General features: G+C 42.8%; 2 protein-coding genes across 3 annotated transcripts in view; one reads left to right on the top strand and one right to left on the bottom strand.

Moving 5' to 3' along the window:
- tns2a (tensin 2a) overlaps window positions 1–3,330 on the bottom strand; it is a 54,708-nt gene extending 51,378 nt beyond the window's left edge. Inside the window, exon 1 of the mRNA XM_029506023.1 lies at window positions 2,678–3,330. Within this exon, the coding sequence (XP_029361883.1) occupies window positions 2,678–2,803 (126 nt within the window). The 5' untranslated portion in view covers window positions 2,804–3,330. The remainder of the gene's footprint in view (window positions 1–2,677) is intronic.
- Window positions 3,331–8,772: 5,442 nt separating this feature from the next.
- Window positions 8,773–19,372, top strand: LOC115046093 (protein NLRC3-like). 2 transcript variants are annotated; one of them, XM_029506222.1, is made up of 10 exons: window positions 8,773–8,803; window positions 9,521–9,646; window positions 9,890–10,009; window positions 10,337–10,560; window positions 10,764–12,549; window positions 15,226–15,399; window positions 15,749–15,925; window positions 16,269–16,445; window positions 17,454–17,609; window positions 18,187–19,372. In XM_029506222.1, the coding sequence occupies exons 1-10, from the start codon at window positions 8,778–8,780 to the stop codon at window positions 18,194–18,196; spliced, it is 2,976 nt and encodes a 991-aa protein (XP_029362082.1). In that variant the 5' UTR covers window positions 8,773–8,777; the 3' UTR covers window positions 18,197–19,372. The 2 variants fall into 2 exon arrangements, with proteins under 2 accessions (XP_029362082.1, XP_029362083.1); XM_029506223.1 differs by lacking the exon at window positions 18,187–19,372 and having other exon boundaries at window positions 16,269–16,387; window positions 17,454–17,567.
- The last annotated feature ends 221 nt before the right edge of the window (window positions 19,373–19,593 follow it).

The raw sequence follows: 19,593 nt of genomic DNA on the forward strand, positions 1-19,593 counted from the left end.
TTTTTCACCTCAGTAATGACCCAGAAATAAATCGACATTTTGGTCATCAGCTCTTTCTTCAAACGGAAAAACAACGTGTCACTGTCGCAGTTTGAGACAGATTAAGTTAATGAGGTTAAAAACTTCATTACACCTCATTAATAAAAAAGATGAAGTTGAAACTGACACTGAGAAAGTTTTCTTTACTTCATTTATTTTAAGGGTTGAATTATTTCCGTGGAGCAGCATAGAGGACATTCATATGCAACATTAAACAACTACAACCTGGCAAATGAATATTTACCCAAAGATAGTAACTAAACATGTTTCTGGTTCTTCTGCTGTGTGGATCCCCTGAAGTGGACCGACTCCTGTTAGTAACTTATTACCTTTCGTCTTATTTAGGCAAATATTGAGGTGCTCTTTAACACACTGGAACTCCATTCAGTGGTCCACAAAAGACATATCTCGCAACCAAAAATGTCCGATAAAAATCAGGAGACGTCACTGATTGAGGCACAACATCTGGGAACAAAACATTCTGTAAAAAGCTTTGTGCCAACCTGTCCATTAGATGAAACATCAGATAACCGGAGTCATAAGGATTCATCCTGGAAACAACATGGATATCTGCGCTGAACTCAAAGACAATCCACCCACTAGATGCTGAGACATTTTAGTCTGGACTACAATGGTGGACCGAGTGATTGGCTGTGAGAGAGAATATGAAATCCATCAGCTCAGTGATTACTTTAAGATCTCATATTCAAACGTTTGGTTGTGCATGTTGGTGAATTAAACGCATTCTTACTGCGGAGCCTGCCAGCATATAGACACTCATCTTTCAGTGCCAATGCAGCCTATTTGTGATCATAGCACATAATATGACCGATCAGGAAAAGGATTTTCTTTGAAAGGGTACAACCTTGATGAGGCCATTTCATTATTTCTATCTGAGGAGCGCCTACTTTGATTGGTCCCATGTGAATTCTGAAGTTCATTTCAGAGCTTTGGTTTTTAAAGAGAAACATATGAACTATTGACTCTCTCTGCCAGGACCTGTTTATTTCAGGAATCCATTTTTAGATGGTTGTTTATTGATGCTCAGCTTCTGCACATCAACAACTCGAAGAAGCACTGGACGGGGGCAGATTTGGCACAGTACACTTAGTTCTGAGTCCAATTCTCACAAAATCATTAATCACATGGGAAGTGTGAAGAATGCTCCAATTCAAATGCTAAAAGAAGTGAAGAAACAATAATTTTTGGTTGTCATCACACTGACAGCAACATGTGTAGAATCTTTTTCTGGTGCCAAGTATTTTCAGTAAATTACTGGCAATGGTTTCATTAGGAATGCATTTGCGCAGTCCTTCCAGTATATAAAGACATTAAAAATGGGTTCATATTGGTATCAGGTTATCACTGAGAGTAGCATCTGAGCTGTCACACCTCTGCCTGGAGATGACCCGCAAAATCAAAGTGAGTGAAAAACAAGTCCATAAAAAATACCATAAATAGATGAGGCAACATCTCCTCCTCTTGGATAATCACTGTTCTCCAACTGGTTCCCACACCCATGCAGTGGGGTCAGTCACTCCGAGATGATGTCGTCCGAAGGGCTCAACATTCCCACGCTGCTGCTGGGACTGTAGTGCAACCAAGCACACACACGCACGCACACACGCATACACGCATGTGGAAAACGCACACAGCCTGGCAGTTTCCACATCTGTTGAAGAAAAAAGCGAGACTCTTGGGCTTACGTGAGAGCCGATATGTTGTAAATGATGGACAAAGTTACAGGTCCTCTGTGTTCTGCTCATAACTAATAAAAGTCTGAGATGACTCCAGCTTGTCTCTGTATACATTATGGTCATCCTGCAGCCGTGCTGAGGCCATCACAACAGACTCATTGTCTCTGCACAGATGTGGCCTCGCCTGGGAGAAGACATCGTCATCCACATCATCTTTAAAATCAAGGCCAAACGAGATGCACATACACACGCGTACACACACACACACACACACACACAGACACTGACATTTGCCATTGTTTTTGAAAATGGAAGGAGGGAGGACAGTTACTTGAATATATACATAAATGTATATATATGCAGCTGAAATTTTCCACTAAAATTACTCTACTTTAAACACCTATAACACTGTAGGACTCCGCAGTCCAACCCATTTTCTTTTTTTCTGCCTCCTACATCACCCACAATTCAACTTAACCACAACCAGGGTTATTGCAGTAATGGCAGTGTTATTGTTGTGATGGCTGATGTTGCCTCATACAGCTAGGCTGCAGGGGGCCAAGCTTGTGTCTTTCTGCCTTTTTTCTTTTGACTTCTGACTTTTTACCGCTGGAGCCACAATAAGGTTTTGTACAAACCAAGCAAGTGCTCTCCTCAGAGTATTAACTTGGAAGACATCATTGGGCTCAAATACAAGCAACGATGCTTTCAGTCCACCATTAAAATTATTGTGTGTTACTATGAGACACATGATCAGATATAAGTTACGACTGATCAATAAAAACATCACCCAGTCAACGAATTTTGAAATTTCTCTGTGACTCCATCCATCATCAGATGTCATGTGTTTTACTAAAGACACTGGGACATGCTCAATGATCATAAAAATGTTCATGAATAATTTCATCATACGTTCATGTGAACAGCTCATGCACACTGACCTTTGTCAGCCTCATCCTGCCTCTCTCGCTCCTCTCCAGGCTCCTGTTCAGAGACGAGTTCCTGACCACCAGCACCGGTTGCACCTCTTCCTCCCCACACCAGTCCGAACTCAGGACGCAACCCATATAGGTGGACAGGGTCCTGGACTTGTGGACTTTTTTACCCACTCCTCCTCCTCTCTCCTGTCTCTCTTTCCGTCCTCCCTCTCTGTCCTCTTCCCCTCGTCCTCTAAGCAGGCTCCAGTCCAGGCTCCTGGGTAGCTGCTTTTGTCAGCTGGAAGGGGGGGGCCCTTCCCCTCTTCCTGGCTCTGGATCAGTGCTGCTACAGGGACAGGGGGGAGGATACACTCTGCATGCTCGCACTGCCACCCTCTCCCTTATATACGCACTTTAAAAACATCTCTCTCCCCAACTCAGTCCTGCATTTTTTAATCTGTTTCCATTTCCAGCGGCTCAGGTTCTTTCTGGTTTTCTTTGTGCCAGGTATTCACATCCTCCGTCTTTGGACTCGCACACATGACCCTTATGTCAGACTCATCTTTCCATCATCTGAAGCTTTCTACTTCACCCATCGGTGCTTTTTCTTCTTTTTTTTTTTTACCAGTCTTTCAATCCCCAAGAACACGTCTCTCCCTTCCTTCTTTCCTCCTGCCTCTATCCCTCTGCTAGAGTTGCCTCACTCTTACATATACAATTACCTCTCTGTTCTCACCCCCACCCATCTCTCCTCCTCAGCTCTCCTCTGTTTCCTGCTTCCAGATACAGGCACTCTCTCCTTAACTCAGGCAACACATTGTTGGTATTGTCAACAAAACAACCAAGAAAAACCACAACAGTGACTGCAGCTCTTAGGATGCTGTGCAAGCCAGTGATTCAGAGTGGACTGAGACTTCGTCACACTGAGGCCTCCCTTGTTTACGATGCAATAGCCTGTTTGTTGCAGTCGTAGAACAAGGTCTCTTTGACCTTGGAATACCTAACATTTAACAGCTATGGGACGTGGGACGTTTTCTGAAAAAATGTCAGGTGCATCTTTGTCATTGTTTCAAATATTTTCTGTCCAGTTAAAGTATGAAAATAAGGCACGAATTTATCCAAATTTTTAAAGGTCTTCTTTGGTTCTAAATCAGGTTTAGGTTCCATATCAATACAGTGGAAGTATCAAAGTGTCAGTTCATAGAGACATTCTCACAGCCTATATTCAGAAATTAGCCTTAAAAACAGAACTCAGGTTTTCTGCAACTTTGTGACGTCACAAAAAAGAAACCAATCAGAAAAGAGGCTCAGCTCCTCATTGACTGACCTGTTTTAATGAGGGCTCCAGAGAGAAGCCTGAGAGGGGAGAAGCAAAACTACATTGAGATGATTGGGATTAAAAATCTTTATTGTCATTGTACGCACACTGAGGTCCATGCACACACAAAGAAATTACATTTAAACCCTGAGATATGTTTATATATATATATATGTATATATGTGTATACAATACAGGCCAAAAGTTTGGACACACTTTCCTATTCATTTGAATGAGAAGGTGTGTCCAAACTTTTGGCCTGTACTGTATATATATTTATATATACAGATTTCTGGTTCTCAAGATGCCAAATCTACCTTCTTATGGCCCTCAACATTTGAGAAGTGTAAAATAAGGGACCCATACCAAAGAGAGTGTTGGACTTTTGCTTTGCTCATGTTTCACCTCTCCAGTCTTTTTGCTGTTGTTTATTTCTTCTCCCTTGAGTGTTTTGGCTGCTATGCAGGAGCTCTCAAGACTTGGAAGAGTGAGACTGTACCCCTTAAAAGGCAAATTCTTGATGCGCCTCCAAAAGCCCCCCCCCACATCATCCCACCCTCACCCTCCCAACTTTGTATTTACTCTGTGTTCCCACTTTCTGCTCGTTTGTTTTCTTCTTCCTCCCTGTGTCTCCCTCTGCTTCCTTTTTCTGTCCTCTGACTGAAACCACAGACGAGGTGAGTCTTGCTGTTGCAGACATTTTTGGCCCAGGTGCCAGTCCCTTTCATCCCTTCTATATTCCACCAGCCATGCTCTCCCCCAGGTTCTGTGTGTTTATGCCCCTCTTCCTGTAGACCCCTGAAACTCCTTTTGCTCTCCCTCCCTTCATGTTATGTCTCTCATGCAAGGTCTCCGACATGAGCTCAGGGTACAGAGCATTTACAACAACCCCCCCCCCCCGGTTTTACGTCCCATCAAAATAACTCCATATGAAATCAAGTCCTGCCAAAGTCCTAGTTCTGCATCTAAGAAAATATAAACAGCTGGCAGTTTTCACACAGAGCCATTATTTACAGCGCATTTCAAACTAAAGATCCACATTTCACCTGATGAAAAATAGTACTAAAAGAAACTTCACATACTATTTAATTATGATCTTTAATCCTGAGCCCCTCTTGCATGTGGATCTGCAGTGTTACAGAACACTTGGCACTTGTGAGGAGACTTGGCAGAAATCAGTTTTAGTCTGGATCAGTGAAGATTAATGACAGATATCTGGAAGATGGGGGTTTTTGATGAGGAGGGAAGGAGGGAAAGAGAGGAAAAGAATTGAGAAAGACACAATCAAGTCCAAATATGGAGAAAATGAGAGGACGAGGCTTGTGGTTGGAAGAAACAAACCAGAAAAGTTAAAAATAAATAAAAGTAAAAAAAAAAAAAAAAATAGACAATTGTTGATTATGTCGGGGATGGCGGATCCTTAATCCCCCTCCTCACATCAACGCATCCTCTAATTGAAGATTCATTTTACAATCTGAAGTTAATGACAAACTTTAATGGTCACAAACGTATTTGTAATATTTTCCCAAAGTTGTGTCAGACATCTAAGCACACATTAACATCTCTTTGTGTTCCCTATCTTTGCTGCCTTTGCTGTGTCAAGAGCTTTTTTCTTTTGGGTCAAACTCCAACCTTACCACAACTTCAATTATGAGTGTGTGTTGAAAATGTACAGCAATAACTTGTTTGCCAGACCGCAGACTAACTGTGGACATCCATGCCAAGGGTGTGTGCTCCAGTCAAGCTCATGTCTCATCCAGCATGGGGCCCACAGCATCACAGAGGACACAAAGGTCACACAGGCATTTGATTTACTGCTTTGTGTTTTTCTCGGTTTGCTTTTAGAGTTTCTCTGCCCCCTAGTGGGAAGAAATAGCAACACAAGCTTAACGTGTTGCTGTTCCAGACTCATCATATATATTTTTTTAACTGTCAAAAAATCTCCCGAAAAAGTCTGAACCTTTCTATCTATCCATTTATCAGTGGAGAGGCTAAAATTCCTTTTAAAGGCACAACAGGACAGACAGGTTGTGCTGAAAGAAAAAGGGATCACTAATTACTAATTATTGTATTTGATGTTCTCATTATAATACATTTAGTTGTTTTTTTTTTTTTTTTGGTCTATTTTCAAATGATTCTATGTTCCCTCAACTCTCAGCTCTGATTTTGCACAACTGAACACATTTTCAAAAAGTAGCAATTAACCCAAAACATTTCAAAACCTAGTTGTTTTGTTTTGCTTTTTTGCCAGTATCTGCAAAATGAAAAGATGTTTTGTTATAGTTTGAGCCATGCTGGCAGAAAAATTCATTTAACAAAAACACTTCCCACAGGTTGATATCTCAAGATTCTGTGTACTCTATATTTCTACAATCCGATACCTTAGTAAAAGGTGACGAATTTCCTCTTCATTTTTCTTTTTCTTTTTTTGCAGAATTTCATCTTTTTCCCATTCCCAAGTTCAGGGAGCCGTTTCAGGGGTTGGACCTAATCTGACCGCCATCAGCTGCAGTTTTTCACATAAAAAACACACTTACAGTCCAGTCACAATACATTACCTCATGCTTGTGCACATACATGCATGTGTCCATAAAAGTCATGGCAACAGAATGGTGATGCTGTACAGAGGTGAAGTTGGAGCTGCACATCTGTTCACATTCTCAGTTCAGTAATTAAACTACAAGTATTGTTGTATCAGCTGGTTCATCTATCACTGATGACAAGTGTTTTCTTTTTGCATTTATATGGAGACGTGTATATTTTGGTAAGATGTGTACTCAGTCAAGTTCTGAACTGTAGATCTCCTGTGTCATCCCTACCCAAGCACCTCCACCTGAAGCACTAGAGAAGATTAGCTCACTTCAAAAGGTCCAGGCACAAAATGGATGTGAATATACTTATTTATTTTGTCTACTGTTTGGTTTCAGTTTCATACATTCTTAAACTAAAAGTCTTTGAGCTCCTCATATTCTGCAGTGAACAGACTAGAAAGCAGCTTGAGACTCCAACAGTCTAACTGCTCAGCAGGCTCTCAGAGCATCATTATGAGATTAGAGAGGTAAAACGTAATACCTGAACTTACAAAAGTAAAGTTAGATCATGTCATATTTGGTCAGGAGACACAGAGCAGCACTAAAGACAGTGACTGGAGGAAGGGCTGGATGGTGAAGTCTCAATAAGCCATTTAGACAAAAACTGTTGAGGAGCAGCTCTCCCTTGGTCAAAGAGTCAACTCCTTTGTGAAAGTATATGCTGAAAATGCAGAGCCTGATGATCAGGCACAGACCAGGTGGACTCAATATGCAGAGACAAGGGCAGAGTGAATGGGAGTTCTCAAAAAATTTAATCAGTCCAAAGTCCAAAAACCAGAAAAACCAATACACTGGGCAGAGGTACAAAATCACAAAATCCAAGACACAAAAGCAGTTGATAGCACTGAGAGTATACACGGGGAAACGCTGGAACGCTGACAGAACCCTGAAGAGATGATGGAAGGAGCACATCACATATACACTGAGTGTTAACAAGACATATGTTTATCACATTAGAGGAAGGGAGGCAATTAACAGGTCAGAAAGAAGCTAAACAACACAAGGTAAATACACACACAAAGACACAAAACTGAACATACCAAACGGACATTACTAAGTAAGGTTACTTAGCCTCTCTTGAACAAAAGTAAAGTGCTGCTTGGGAAAGATATTCATCTCCATCTTGCTGTTTATCCCCATCTAAGAGTGATCCAATCCAAACACATCAAACCTCCACGTTACAATAAGGAGCTTCAGTTTTGATCTTATCTTTAAAGGAAATATGAACCTTTTTTAAGGAGAGAAAAAAAAAACAGCAACAACACCATGTCATCCTGCAACAGCATTTAAAATTATGAAGAGCTGAAGTTTATGACAGACATATATAAATGTAAAACACAACAGAGCAGCTGTTTTATTCACGTCAGCAGTTACACCATCCAACCACGGCAGCTAGAGGTCACAAAGAGTAATGTGGAGTGTAATGCAGTGTGCAAAAACGCTGTAGTTTTTCTTTGGCCGCCTGCCAAATCTGACCAGTATCAGGGACAGACTAGTTGGACTCAAAATGCAGAGACAGGAACACCAAGTACAAGAGTTCTCAAGTAAAATCAGAAGAGGTTTAAAAAAAACAGCTTAACAAAACAAGACTCTGAAGAAAGAAAACTGCTCAATTAACACTAGTTAGAGACACTGGGGCTAACAAGACACAGGTGTATCACACTGGGAGGGAAATCACTTCAAAATAAAACAGGAAGTAGACCAGACACAAAACTATCAGGTCCTGGCACCCAGTGATGATATGTACAGCCTATGACTTCATTCTACCGCTGGTTGTTGAGGTGGTGTCCAGAAAACAACGTGGGCTACATAGATAACTGGAAGACTTTCTGGGGGAGACCTGGTCTGATTAGGAGAGATGGTGTCCATCCCACCGTGAAGGGGATCATTTGTATTCAGCTTAGCCTTGTGATTTGTGTCCAGTCTTTTCCAAGCATTGTCTTGTGCCTTTTGATTTCAAGTTGTTAAATTGAATATTTTTTTAGCCCCATTCTTATGCTTTTGTTATTATTGTAAATCACATTAAACAAGCTATAGCAACTCAACCTGAGTAAAGCAAAAAAAGATGTGACTCTAAGAGACAAAGTCCCTGCTTGAAACTGGGTAATAAACTTGTAAAACCAGTTTTAATGATTTTACTATACACGCCAACTGTCTACCGTACCTGTCACGGGGTGGTGTTGTGTGAGGGAATGGTGGTGGAATGAGGACCCACATGCAGGAGCCAGGAACCAGGTTGAGGTAAAAATGAAATACTTTTAATTCACAAAACCAAAACTACAAAATAACTCAAGAGAACAAGCAGAGGTACAGGAAGACAACAGGCCGAGGGACACGGGCAGAGAGACTGAGAGACCAGCAGAGGGACAGAGAGACACAGGCGGAGACACGGGCAGACACAGGCAGACACAGGCAGAGACAAGCAAAGAGACAGGCAGGAGTCAGGAAGGAGGGAAGGCAGGCCAAACGAGACAAACACCACCAAGCGAACAAGGGACAAGGATCTGAAGCGGACTACACAGAAAACAGGACTTAAATACACAGTGAATAGACAAGACACAGGTGATCCACATTAGGGCAGGGGACGCAATCAACAGGAGAGACAACCAGGAAGTATTCTTTTCAATCCCGTTTTTTTTTACTATATATATTTTGTTATACCCCTGGACAAACTGGGGAGGTAACAGTGTGTGAGGGAGACTTCCAGCAATCAGTGGCAGATTCCACAGCTGGCTGCTGCAGCCTCTGGTCTCTCTCAGACGCTCAAACAGCAGAGGAAACAAACAGGTAAAAATGAAACTGTTCAGAGCCCAGACTCCATTCTAACTGTACGGAGCAGAAGGAGGGAACTGAAGGATGTGCTGGTGAGGGACAGTGAAGTTGTTGTTTGTTGAATTCACGAGTGCTTCACTTAAAAAGACCTGTTTGTCCTGATTCTTTGTGTGTGTTTAAGATCAGTGAGAGAATGGAGGAAGAGGAGGACAGAGCACAGTCTCCAGGATCCATCTGTGTGTCCATAAAGAGTGACAGGTCTAAAGGCAAACCTCCAAACTTCAGTCCAGGTTCTGGACCCTCAGACACACAGTAAGAGATCTGCTAAACACCTGGAAACTTCAGACAGTCCCTGTAACAGAAGAAGGTTCTTCTGTCTGACCAGTTAGTTGATACTGAGGTTCCTTGTTTGCTGTCAAACAATCAAAAAGTTCCAATACTTTGCTTTCTAACCCTTTCTGTTCTCTTCTTCTGGAGACATCATCATTATTTATAAGATACGGACTAAGATACAATGTTCTTGTTCTGTGAATAAAACCAAGCTTCTGTCTGCAGGGGTCAGAATCGGACACTGACAGCAGAGTGTCCAGGATGCAGCTGTCTGTCCATTAAGAGTGAGTTGTCTAAAGATGAACCTATGAACTTCAGTGTTGGACCTCGATCCTTGAACACACAGTAAGAGACTGTTCCTACTGTGAACTTTGCTGAAGAGGATTCAGTTATCAAACAAATGTGATGGAATAAAAGAAAAGATTGATCAAATTCCGAAAGTTCACAACCAGAAGTCAGAGACAGACACTCTGTCCACCAGATTTCTAAAGCAAAGTGTCTTTGTGTTCCTGTCGATCAGCCTGTCACTCTTAAAACCGTCTGATCATGACTTCCACAGCTTCCATAGTTGGATTCTGACACACCCACAATCAGCTTTCAGTGAGCAGGAGGACAGAGGTGTTGGAGGACGTGTGACTCTGACATGTTTGTGATGATGAAATATCTTCACAGAGACAGGAAGAGGACTGGTGTCTCCGTGGAGGAGCAGCTGTCCTGCTACGCTCTGTGTCTGAACGCCCTGAAGGATCCGGTCTCTACCAGATGTGGACATTGGGGCTGCAGACAGGGCTACACCTCACAGTGGGACCAGTCTGGTTCTTCTGGAGACTCCTCCTGTCCCCAGTGTGGACAAAGACTCAGAACAAGGCCAGGACTGCAGACTAACCCTGCCCAAAGTGAGTCTGAAGATCATTGTGATGACGTCCTCATGTCTGAAACAAACACCTGCTGTTTTCTACATCACAGGTCTATAATTAAAGATGTAGATAAATACACAACTTAAAAAGATTTTCTGATTGTCTGCAGTTTTCCTGCAGCTGATGAAAAGAATCAACAACTCTCTGTACTCAGTCTGACGTTGTCTCTTCTCTGTCAGCAGATGATTGTTGTCTGCAGGAGGTCTTAGATCAACATAAGATCAGTCTGAGGACCAGATGTCAACATGTGACTGAAGGAACAGGAACAGGAAGTGGAACCCTCCTCAACATGATCTACACTGAGCTCTACATCACAGAGGGACAGAGTGAAGACGTTCATACCCAACATGAGGTGAGGCTGATGGAGACAACTTCCAAGAAGAAGACCATCCATGATGCTACAATCAAGTGTCATCACATTTTTAAAGTCTCACCTGACCAGCAGAGTCCCATCAGACTGGTTCTGACCACTGGTGTCGCTGGTGTTGGAAAAACCTTCTTGGTGCAGAAGTTCAGTCTGGACTGGGCAGAGGGCTCGGAGAACCAGGATGTCAGTCTGCTGGTTCTGCTTTCATTCAGGGAGCTGAACCTGATCAGAGATCAGCAGTACAGTCTTCTCAGGCTGCTCCATGTTTTCCATCCAACATTACAGAAGATCGCTGCAGAACAGCTGGCCGCCTGTAAAGTTCTGTTCATTTTGGATGGCCTGGATGAAAGCAGACTTTCACTGGACTTTACCAACAGAGAGGTCGTGTCTGACGTCACACAGGAGTCATCGGTCCACCTGCTGCTGACAAACCTCATCCAGGGGAATCTGCTTCCCTCGGCTCTGGTCTGGATCACTTCCAGACCTGCAGCAGCCAGTCAGATCCCTCCTTCATGTGTTGACAGGCTAACAGAAGTCCGAGGCTTCACTCACGCCCAGCAGGAGGAGTACTTCAGGAAGAGGTTAAGGGATGAAGAGTTCAACAGAATCATGTCACACATCAAGAAGTCCAGGAGCCTCCACATCATGTGTCAAGTCCCAGTTTTCTGTTGGATCATTGCTACAGTTCTGGAGCACATGTTGACTACAGACCAGCAAAGAGAGCTGCCACAGACCATGACTGACCTGTACTCACACTTCCTGCTGGTCCAGAGCAGCAGGAAGAGGATCAAGTACCATGAGGGGCATGAGAGGACTCCACAGGAGCTGACAGAGGCTGACAGGGAAATTCTTCTGAAGCTTGGAAGGCTGGCATTTGAACATCTGGAGAAAGGAAAGATCATGTTCTGCCAAGAAGACCTGGAGCTGTGTGGTCTTGATGTCACAGAAGCCTTGGTGAAGTCCGGACTCTTGACTGAGCTCTTCAAAACAGAGAATGTGATCTTCAAGAAAACCGTCTACTGCTTTGTTCATCTGAGCGTTCAGGAGTTTCTGGCTGCAGTGTACATATTCTACTGTCAAGCCAAAAGGAAAAGGAAGGTCCTGGAGGACTTCCTGGGGAACAAACATGGCAATTCAACCCTGGATGTCTTCCTGTTGGCAGTCATGAGGAAATCGCTTAAAAGTAAAAATGGTCACTTGGACCTGTTTGTTCGATTCCTCCATGGTCTCTCTCTGGAGTCCAACCAGAGACTCTTAGGAAGTCTGCTGGGTCAGACAGAGACCAGACCAGAGACCGTCCAAACAACCATCAAAAACCTGAAAATGATGAACAGTGATGACACCTCTCCTGACAGAAGCATCAACATCTTCCACTGTCTGATGGAGATGAACGATCGTTCAGTGCACCAGGAGATCCAAGAGTTCCTGAAGTCAGACACCATTTCAAATAGGAGTGTCTCTGACATCCATTGCTCAGCTCTGGCCTACATGCTGCAGATGTCAGAGAACGTTCTGGATGAGCTGGACCTGATGAAGTACAACACATCAGATCAGGGCCGACGGAGACTGATCCCAGCTGTCAGGAACTGCAGGAAGGCTCGGTGAGTCCAGACCAGATCAACAGAATTACATTTCTTTACTTTATTCTTAGTGTGACTTTAAAAACACACATCAATAGTTTCACAGGGTTGTGACTGTTGCTGTCAAATGAATGGAAACTGTTATTTTCTCTTTTGTTTTGTATTTATGTATTTATTTATTTTTACTTTAATTTCATTATTTAGCCTTTTTGGTTGAATTAAAAGCTGGAGTCCTGTCACTGTGGAGTCCTCAGACTCAGGTTTCCATGACAATAGTCATCAGCGTTGAACAGTGTTGAGTGACAGTTTATCTGAACAGTAGCTCTGAGTTAAAAGGCACTGATGGGACAAGGTTGATGATAAAAAGTCAGGACTTACTGAAGAGACTCAGTTGAGTCTTTTACCAGCATCGATGTTACATCCCAGGGTGTAGTGGGGTCCAGAGGTAAGATAGGGTGGCATTACCCACCGCTCTCAATATCTGAATCAACACAGCCAGCACGACAAAGCTCAAGTCTCAAAAGCAGCTTTTATTATCCTCGGGTGTGAGCGTGACCCAAAACAACAAACAGGAAGAGACTAGGGGCCCTGGACTTACCTCAACCAAGAGGAAACAAACAAAAGTACAGATACCTTACCTAGCCTCCTAGCACTGGAAAAATAGGACAAACCCAAGATTGGAAAATAAAAAGGCTTTCTCACCTCTACCTAGTGCTGTTATGCACCTGCAGGAACCATGTATGTTCCTGCAACACCTGCTGGTCCCATATAGCATTAATTCTGTATTACAGCTCAACTCCGTGAACTTCATGCAACAACATGTTCCTGCCTACACGCCCCCCCTCCAATGCCTGCCTGCCTGTCTCTCTCTCTCTCTCTCTCTCTCTCTCTCTCTCTCTCTCAACCCAACCGGTCGAGGCAGATGGCCGCCCCCCTTGAGCCTGGTTCTGCTCGAGGTTTCTGCCTCTTAAAGGAAGTTTTTCCTTGCCACTGTTGCCAAGTGCTTGCTCATCGGGGGATCTGTTGGCTCTCTTTAAATAAATTTATAAAGAGTTTGGTCTAGACCTGCTCTATATGTAAAGTGCCTTGATGTAACTTTGTTATGATTTGGCGCTATACAAATAAATCTAATTTGATTTGATTCGATTTGATTTATGCTCGAAGCAGACGGCTCGCTTCAATGCCTCGCTTCAACATGTGAAAAAATTCAGTGACTCCCCAAATGAAGCTTCACTACATCATGTGGGTATCATAAATGTGTCGCGGCTACGGCGTTTTCAAACTCCCACAATACGTACTAAAAGCGCACAATCCTTCTAAGCTTCATGGGTTTTGTCTGCATTATTGCTATATTCAACCAGGGATAGTGAGTTTTAGGTACGATTAGCACATGATTAGATTAACAGCCATAAAGTAATACTTTTACACTGGCACAGAGACATTCAAACATGAGACATACTGATTTCACTGCCATATGAAAGAGTTTTCTCTAAAGCTGGAGAGGCAGTGACATAGAAGAGAAACAGACTTTAGCCAAACTGAAATGAAATGATCTTGTTTTTAAATAAAAAACTTTGAACCGCGTAAACAATCTATCCAGCACCACCAGCGTTTACTACTATAGTTATACAAGTATTTCCGTTGCAAAAGCACATCTTTATTACGTACAGTATTTTACTGTGGCACAATCACATTATAAGACAAGTATATTGTACATTTTAAAGACAACACTGTCAAAAATTTTAAGATGCACATAAAACCTTAATTGTTAAACATACTCAACAGTGCCTGGCTGTTTGAGACCTTGCCCTTTTTGTTCCAGGCAAATGTTACGTTGAATTTTAACCAGCAGGCGTCACCATATTTAACAATCAAATACTTCAAAACACTGAACCATTGCAACACAGTTGCTTCATATTTATTCAGTGGTTCAGCAAGCTTCGGTTTCTCCATCACTACTCTTAGTGCTGCTGCAACAGATAAGAAACACGTACTCAACAAATTCACAAAACAGAAAAAGGACATATGTGAAGCTTGCTCTGCTACAGTGATAAGAGTGGAGACGTCATCTTGGTGGTTGGGCGTGCCACTTAAAGCCCCAAAGACCCAATCAGGAAACAGCAGCCAGGACTTCAACTACACAAACACAGACACACCCACAAACTCACACTCCTTCACAGAAACAGGGAGGTAGAATCCCAAAACAATCATCTAATTAAAGGTCACAGACATGAAGGGAAACTACTAATATCATAGCAGAACAACAGAGGAGCTGGCTGAATGACTCATTATTGAACATGTCATGAAGACTGTAGATCAATGAATGTATTGGAGGCTTCAGTCTTCTTCTCCACACCAAAGGTCAAAGGCCAGCGTCATGTTCTGTGAAGAAAACAAAGCAACAAGCAGGCGAAAACAAAAATTTCTGGAGTCAGTTTAGAAACATTGGACAGTGAAATGTCTTGACTCTAACTCTGGATCCAATCATAGGATTACATCAACGTGACGTCATTTCCCTCCTTCATCTGTAAACAAAGATGGACGTTAAAACTTGGAGGTCTGAGAGACATGAGGAGAATTGTTTCCTCTCCAGCATCAGATCACACGATCTGAACAACAGACCTTCATTCATGTTGTATCAACAAAACTTTAAATCTGATTTGATTCCAACACATTTTATATTTTCTATATTTACAGACTGATTTTCTGTGGACTCTCAGAGACTCACTATGAAGTTGTGGCCTCAGCTCTGAAGTCCAACCCCTCCCATCTCAGAGAACTGGACCTGAGTAGGATGCCCCTGAATGATTCAGGACTGAAGGTGCTGTGTTCTGGACTGGAGAGTCCAAACTGTGTCCTGGAGTCTCTGAGGTCAGTTCACTGACTGCTGCTGGTTTTGTATCTGTTTTTCAGTCATTTGTGTATTTGTGTGATTTAAACTGAATTTGACATCACAACACTTCAGCTGGTCAGGGGTCAAAGGTCAGAGTTGAATCAGAGGGTTAGTGGTCAGTGATGGGACCTGCTCTCAGCCCCTGGAGCTGAACCTGAGCAGATCTAATGCTGAAGCTGCTGAGGGTTCACTTTTGGCTGAGGTCACAGTTACATGAGTTCACATCAACAGGTGTATGAATGTTGTGTTGACATGATAATTATCTACAGTACCACCTAGATTATTCATCATCAATCACTTAATCTACATCTTTTATTTTTTATTTAGGTTGAGTCTCTGCAATTTGTCAGACATCGACTGTTCTTCTCTGGTCTCTGCTCTGAAGTCCAACCCCTCCCATCTGAGACTCCTGGACCTGAGCTACAACGAGCAGCTGCAGGATCCAGGAGTGGAGATTCTGTGTAGTTTTCTAGAGAGTCCAGATTGTAGACTGGAGATTCTGAGGTCAGGTCACTGCTTGTAGGTCTGAGTGTGAGTGGTTGTTGGTCTTTGTCTGTCTCTCTATGTTGGCCCTGAAATGGACTGGCGACCTGTCCAGGGTGACCCCGCCTTCCCTCACAGTATTAGCTGGGATTGGCTCCAGCACCCCACAACCTGGTAACGGATATGTGGTTGCAGATGAATGAATGGATGTCTGATCAAATATTGTTTATTGACAGATTGCAGATGATCAATCTGGGTTCACATGATCAGGTGTATGAATGATGATGTACACTAACACAAAGATCATTGATGAGGACAAATCTGATCAATCAAACTTTATCTACATCTTTAATTCTTCATTCAGATTGGACGGCTGCAGCTTGACAGAGATCAGCTGTTCTTCTCTGGTCTCAGCTCTGAAGTCCAACCCCTCCCATCTGAGAGAACTGGACCTGAGCGACAACCAGGACCTGAAGGATTCAGGTGTGGAAAGTCTGTGTGGTTTCCTGGAGAGTCCAGATTGTGGACTGGAGACTCTGAGATCAGACTTTACACTTCTATTTCTGTGCTGAATTGAATGTGATGTTAAAATTGTGATGATCGGCAGGAATGAGACTGATACTATACTGATCCACACTGAGGGTCTACATGGTGACGTCTGCCCCCCCCCCCCGTCCCTGGTCATCAACACTGATGTCACAAACCTAGAAAACCACTTCAAGCATCAACCATTAATTCATTAGTAGGTCAGGACTGAGTCCTACATCAGACATTCCTAGCAGACCTTTATTATTTGTTTGGGCCTGCCACATCTTTCTGGCTTCCTCCTCTGCCACCTCATGTGGTTGTGAAGTTGACAGCTCAGCTCTTCTCTTCACCAGTGTGTCCAAAACATACAGTTGCAAATCATCCAAAGTGACTTAGAAGTTGATAATTGATCTAAGACCAAGCATGTCCTGGTGCCAGGTGAACCAATGGGCACCATTTTGTTCAGAGATTGTGCTAGTGATGAACAGCCATGAGTAGTGCAGAAGCGCAACAAGAGAAAATTGTTTGGGTCCAGATCACATCTCAAGATCACACTGTCAAGTCCCCCAGTTGAACAATGGACACCATGATGGGGGTGCGTTCCAGCACCTGTCCTAGGGACTAGTGTTTGGTAACAAGTGCCAACCACCCATTCGCCAACCCTGAGGCACAAGGGCAGAACCCTTTACCAGCCCCTCTTGAGAAGGTTGGTTCCTGATCCACAGCTGTGTGTTGACTACATCTAGCTGGTACCACTCAACCTCTCGCACAAGCCCAGGCTTCGTCCCCACCAGAAGTTATGTTGCATGTCCCAAGAGCTATGTTCCATGCCCCATTGGGCCCCCCCATTTGACCAATGGGGGGTCCAATATCTGTTTGACTTGGGCTTAACCATGCTGTTGGTTGAGTTGGGGTGGTTTTGGAGTCCTTTGTTCCTCTGTTACGGCTCAACATGTTTTATTCTTCTCAAACATCAGCTCTGAACAGTTCCAAGTAGCAACATCTTTTATTCTGCATTCAGGTTGAAGGACTGCAGGTTGTCAGAGATCAGCTGTTCTTCTCTGGTGTCAGCCCTGAAGTCCAAACCCACCCATCTCAGAGAACTGGACCTGAGGGAAAACAACCTGAGGGATCCAGACCTGGAGAACCTCATGCAGAGACGAGACTGTAAAGTGAGGTCAGTGTCTGTGTGTATTTGTGCCTGTCCCAGTCTGGACTTTCCAAAATAAGAGCAGGCTGCATTATTAACTGGCCGGTGTTTACATGGACACAAATAAAGTCATTACATCATCAGATGGAAACAGTTTTTAATTGGTCCACCTCTTTAACATCCATCCAGAGGTTTAGCTGAAATTATTTCAGGGCTGAGCTTCCAGCTGTTCATATCAAATCAAATTTTATTTGTATGGAGCTGATCATGCATAAAAGCAACACAAAGTGCCTCACAGAGGCTAAAAACAACAAAGAAGAAAACCCCGAGCCAGGCAGACAGTACACAGACCGGAGCCATCCACAGCACCCCCATCGGTGGACCAAAAGCAACTCCTACTGTGGAAGGCCCCCCTGAGGAAACACTGGGGATAAAAACTAATGGACTCAAAAAAGGACTCAAGACCGTTAAGATATCTAAAAACTAGTAAAAGAACCTCCAAATCATTACACAGAAGACACTGCTGCTTCACATCTGGTCAGACCAGGACTGAAGTCGTGAGGAAGTGAGTCTTTGTGAGTTCTGACTCTTCTTCTCTCCACAGATGGAAGTGATGATGATATCAGTGAAGGCGAGAGTGAAGAGGATTATGAAGATGACTGAGCTGCTCTGAAATCAGCTTCACAGAGTCCAGTCCACCGTATTTGCTCCTCTGGATCACATCCAGCATCATGTTCTTTTCTTGGTTCATTTGGTTGTGTGTTCTGTGATGTTGTGATTAACTATTAACCATTTAATTGTGTTTTACAGTGAATCAGATAAAACCATGTCCACCAAAGTAACCACAACAAGCAGAGAAAACTGTACTTATCAAAAGGACACATTTATCTTTGTTTTATATATAACATCAGACTTGGGTGATTGAAATCCATAAATCCAAACAACACCCTTGCTATGCCCTGATGTTAAAGGGAGAAACTTGATTGGACCAAATTCATGCTGACAACCAGACCACTCCAGTGAGTCGGCCCCCAAATAAAAGTAGTCAAAAATTACATTTAATGGGGTCTTGAATTGGTGGAGTTCTGAGGAAGTTCTGAAGAGGAGAGCTTCCCCAGGAGACCTGACGAAAAAATAACAACAACAAAATAAAATAAACTCAGGAGTCAGAAATTAGCAGCTAAACTACAGAGGCTAAGTTCCAACTTAAAGCTGCAGCTGCTGGAGACCGGAACAAGTTTGGCTACTCTGCACTCAGCCTCCAGCATCTCGAGTTGCCGTGGTAACCAGGGCCGCTTGTGCTGCTCCAGTCTGTTTTCATTAGAAAAGAGAAGAATAATTCGGACATTAACTAAATAACCAACACAATCGCTCAAAAGACAACACTGCTGCTGAAGAGGGACGAGCCAGACCGACAGCCACTTCAGCCGACGACCAGTCTAGCTTGGGTAGGGTGACCATTTTTGATTTCCAAAAAAAGAGGACACTCGGCCTGGCCACGAGATAGCCTACTAAAATGATACTCACAGTTTACTCAAAGATTCCTTATAATTTTAATATATTTTTATGTATGGAAGGAATATTTTGTTATATTACAAAATAACATCTCTCAAAGACAGAAATTCAGATAGGCTTCTCAGAGGTTACTAAACATTCTTCATTATGCCTCAATAGTAGAAATAAAACGTGTGTGTGTGTGCAAAATAAATGTAAAATCTCTGGAATAAAATTATGATGGAAATAATGTCTCTTCTGTGTTAGAAAAATCAACTTGTACAATAATAGCTCTCTTTTCAAGTCTTTGTGGACAAATAAATAAATCATGTGAAATAATGTTCTCAATAATACATCTTCTGTATTAGAAAATGCAACTTTAACAAAATATTTCTCACAAAATTTTCAGTGTTATGTAAAATTATAAAAAGTACCCTCACAAAATATTACTTCAACAAAGAGAAAACTAAATCTTAAGTTATCTTCTTCATCCTCCTTGTCTACCCATCCATATCTT

Source organism: Echeneis naucrates, chromosome 7, assembly GCF_900963305.1.
Source record: "Echeneis naucrates chromosome 7, fEcheNa1.1, whole genome shotgun sequence".
In the NCBI taxonomy this organism is placed as follows: Eukaryota; Metazoa; Chordata; class Actinopteri; order Carangiformes; family Echeneidae; genus Echeneis; species Echeneis naucrates.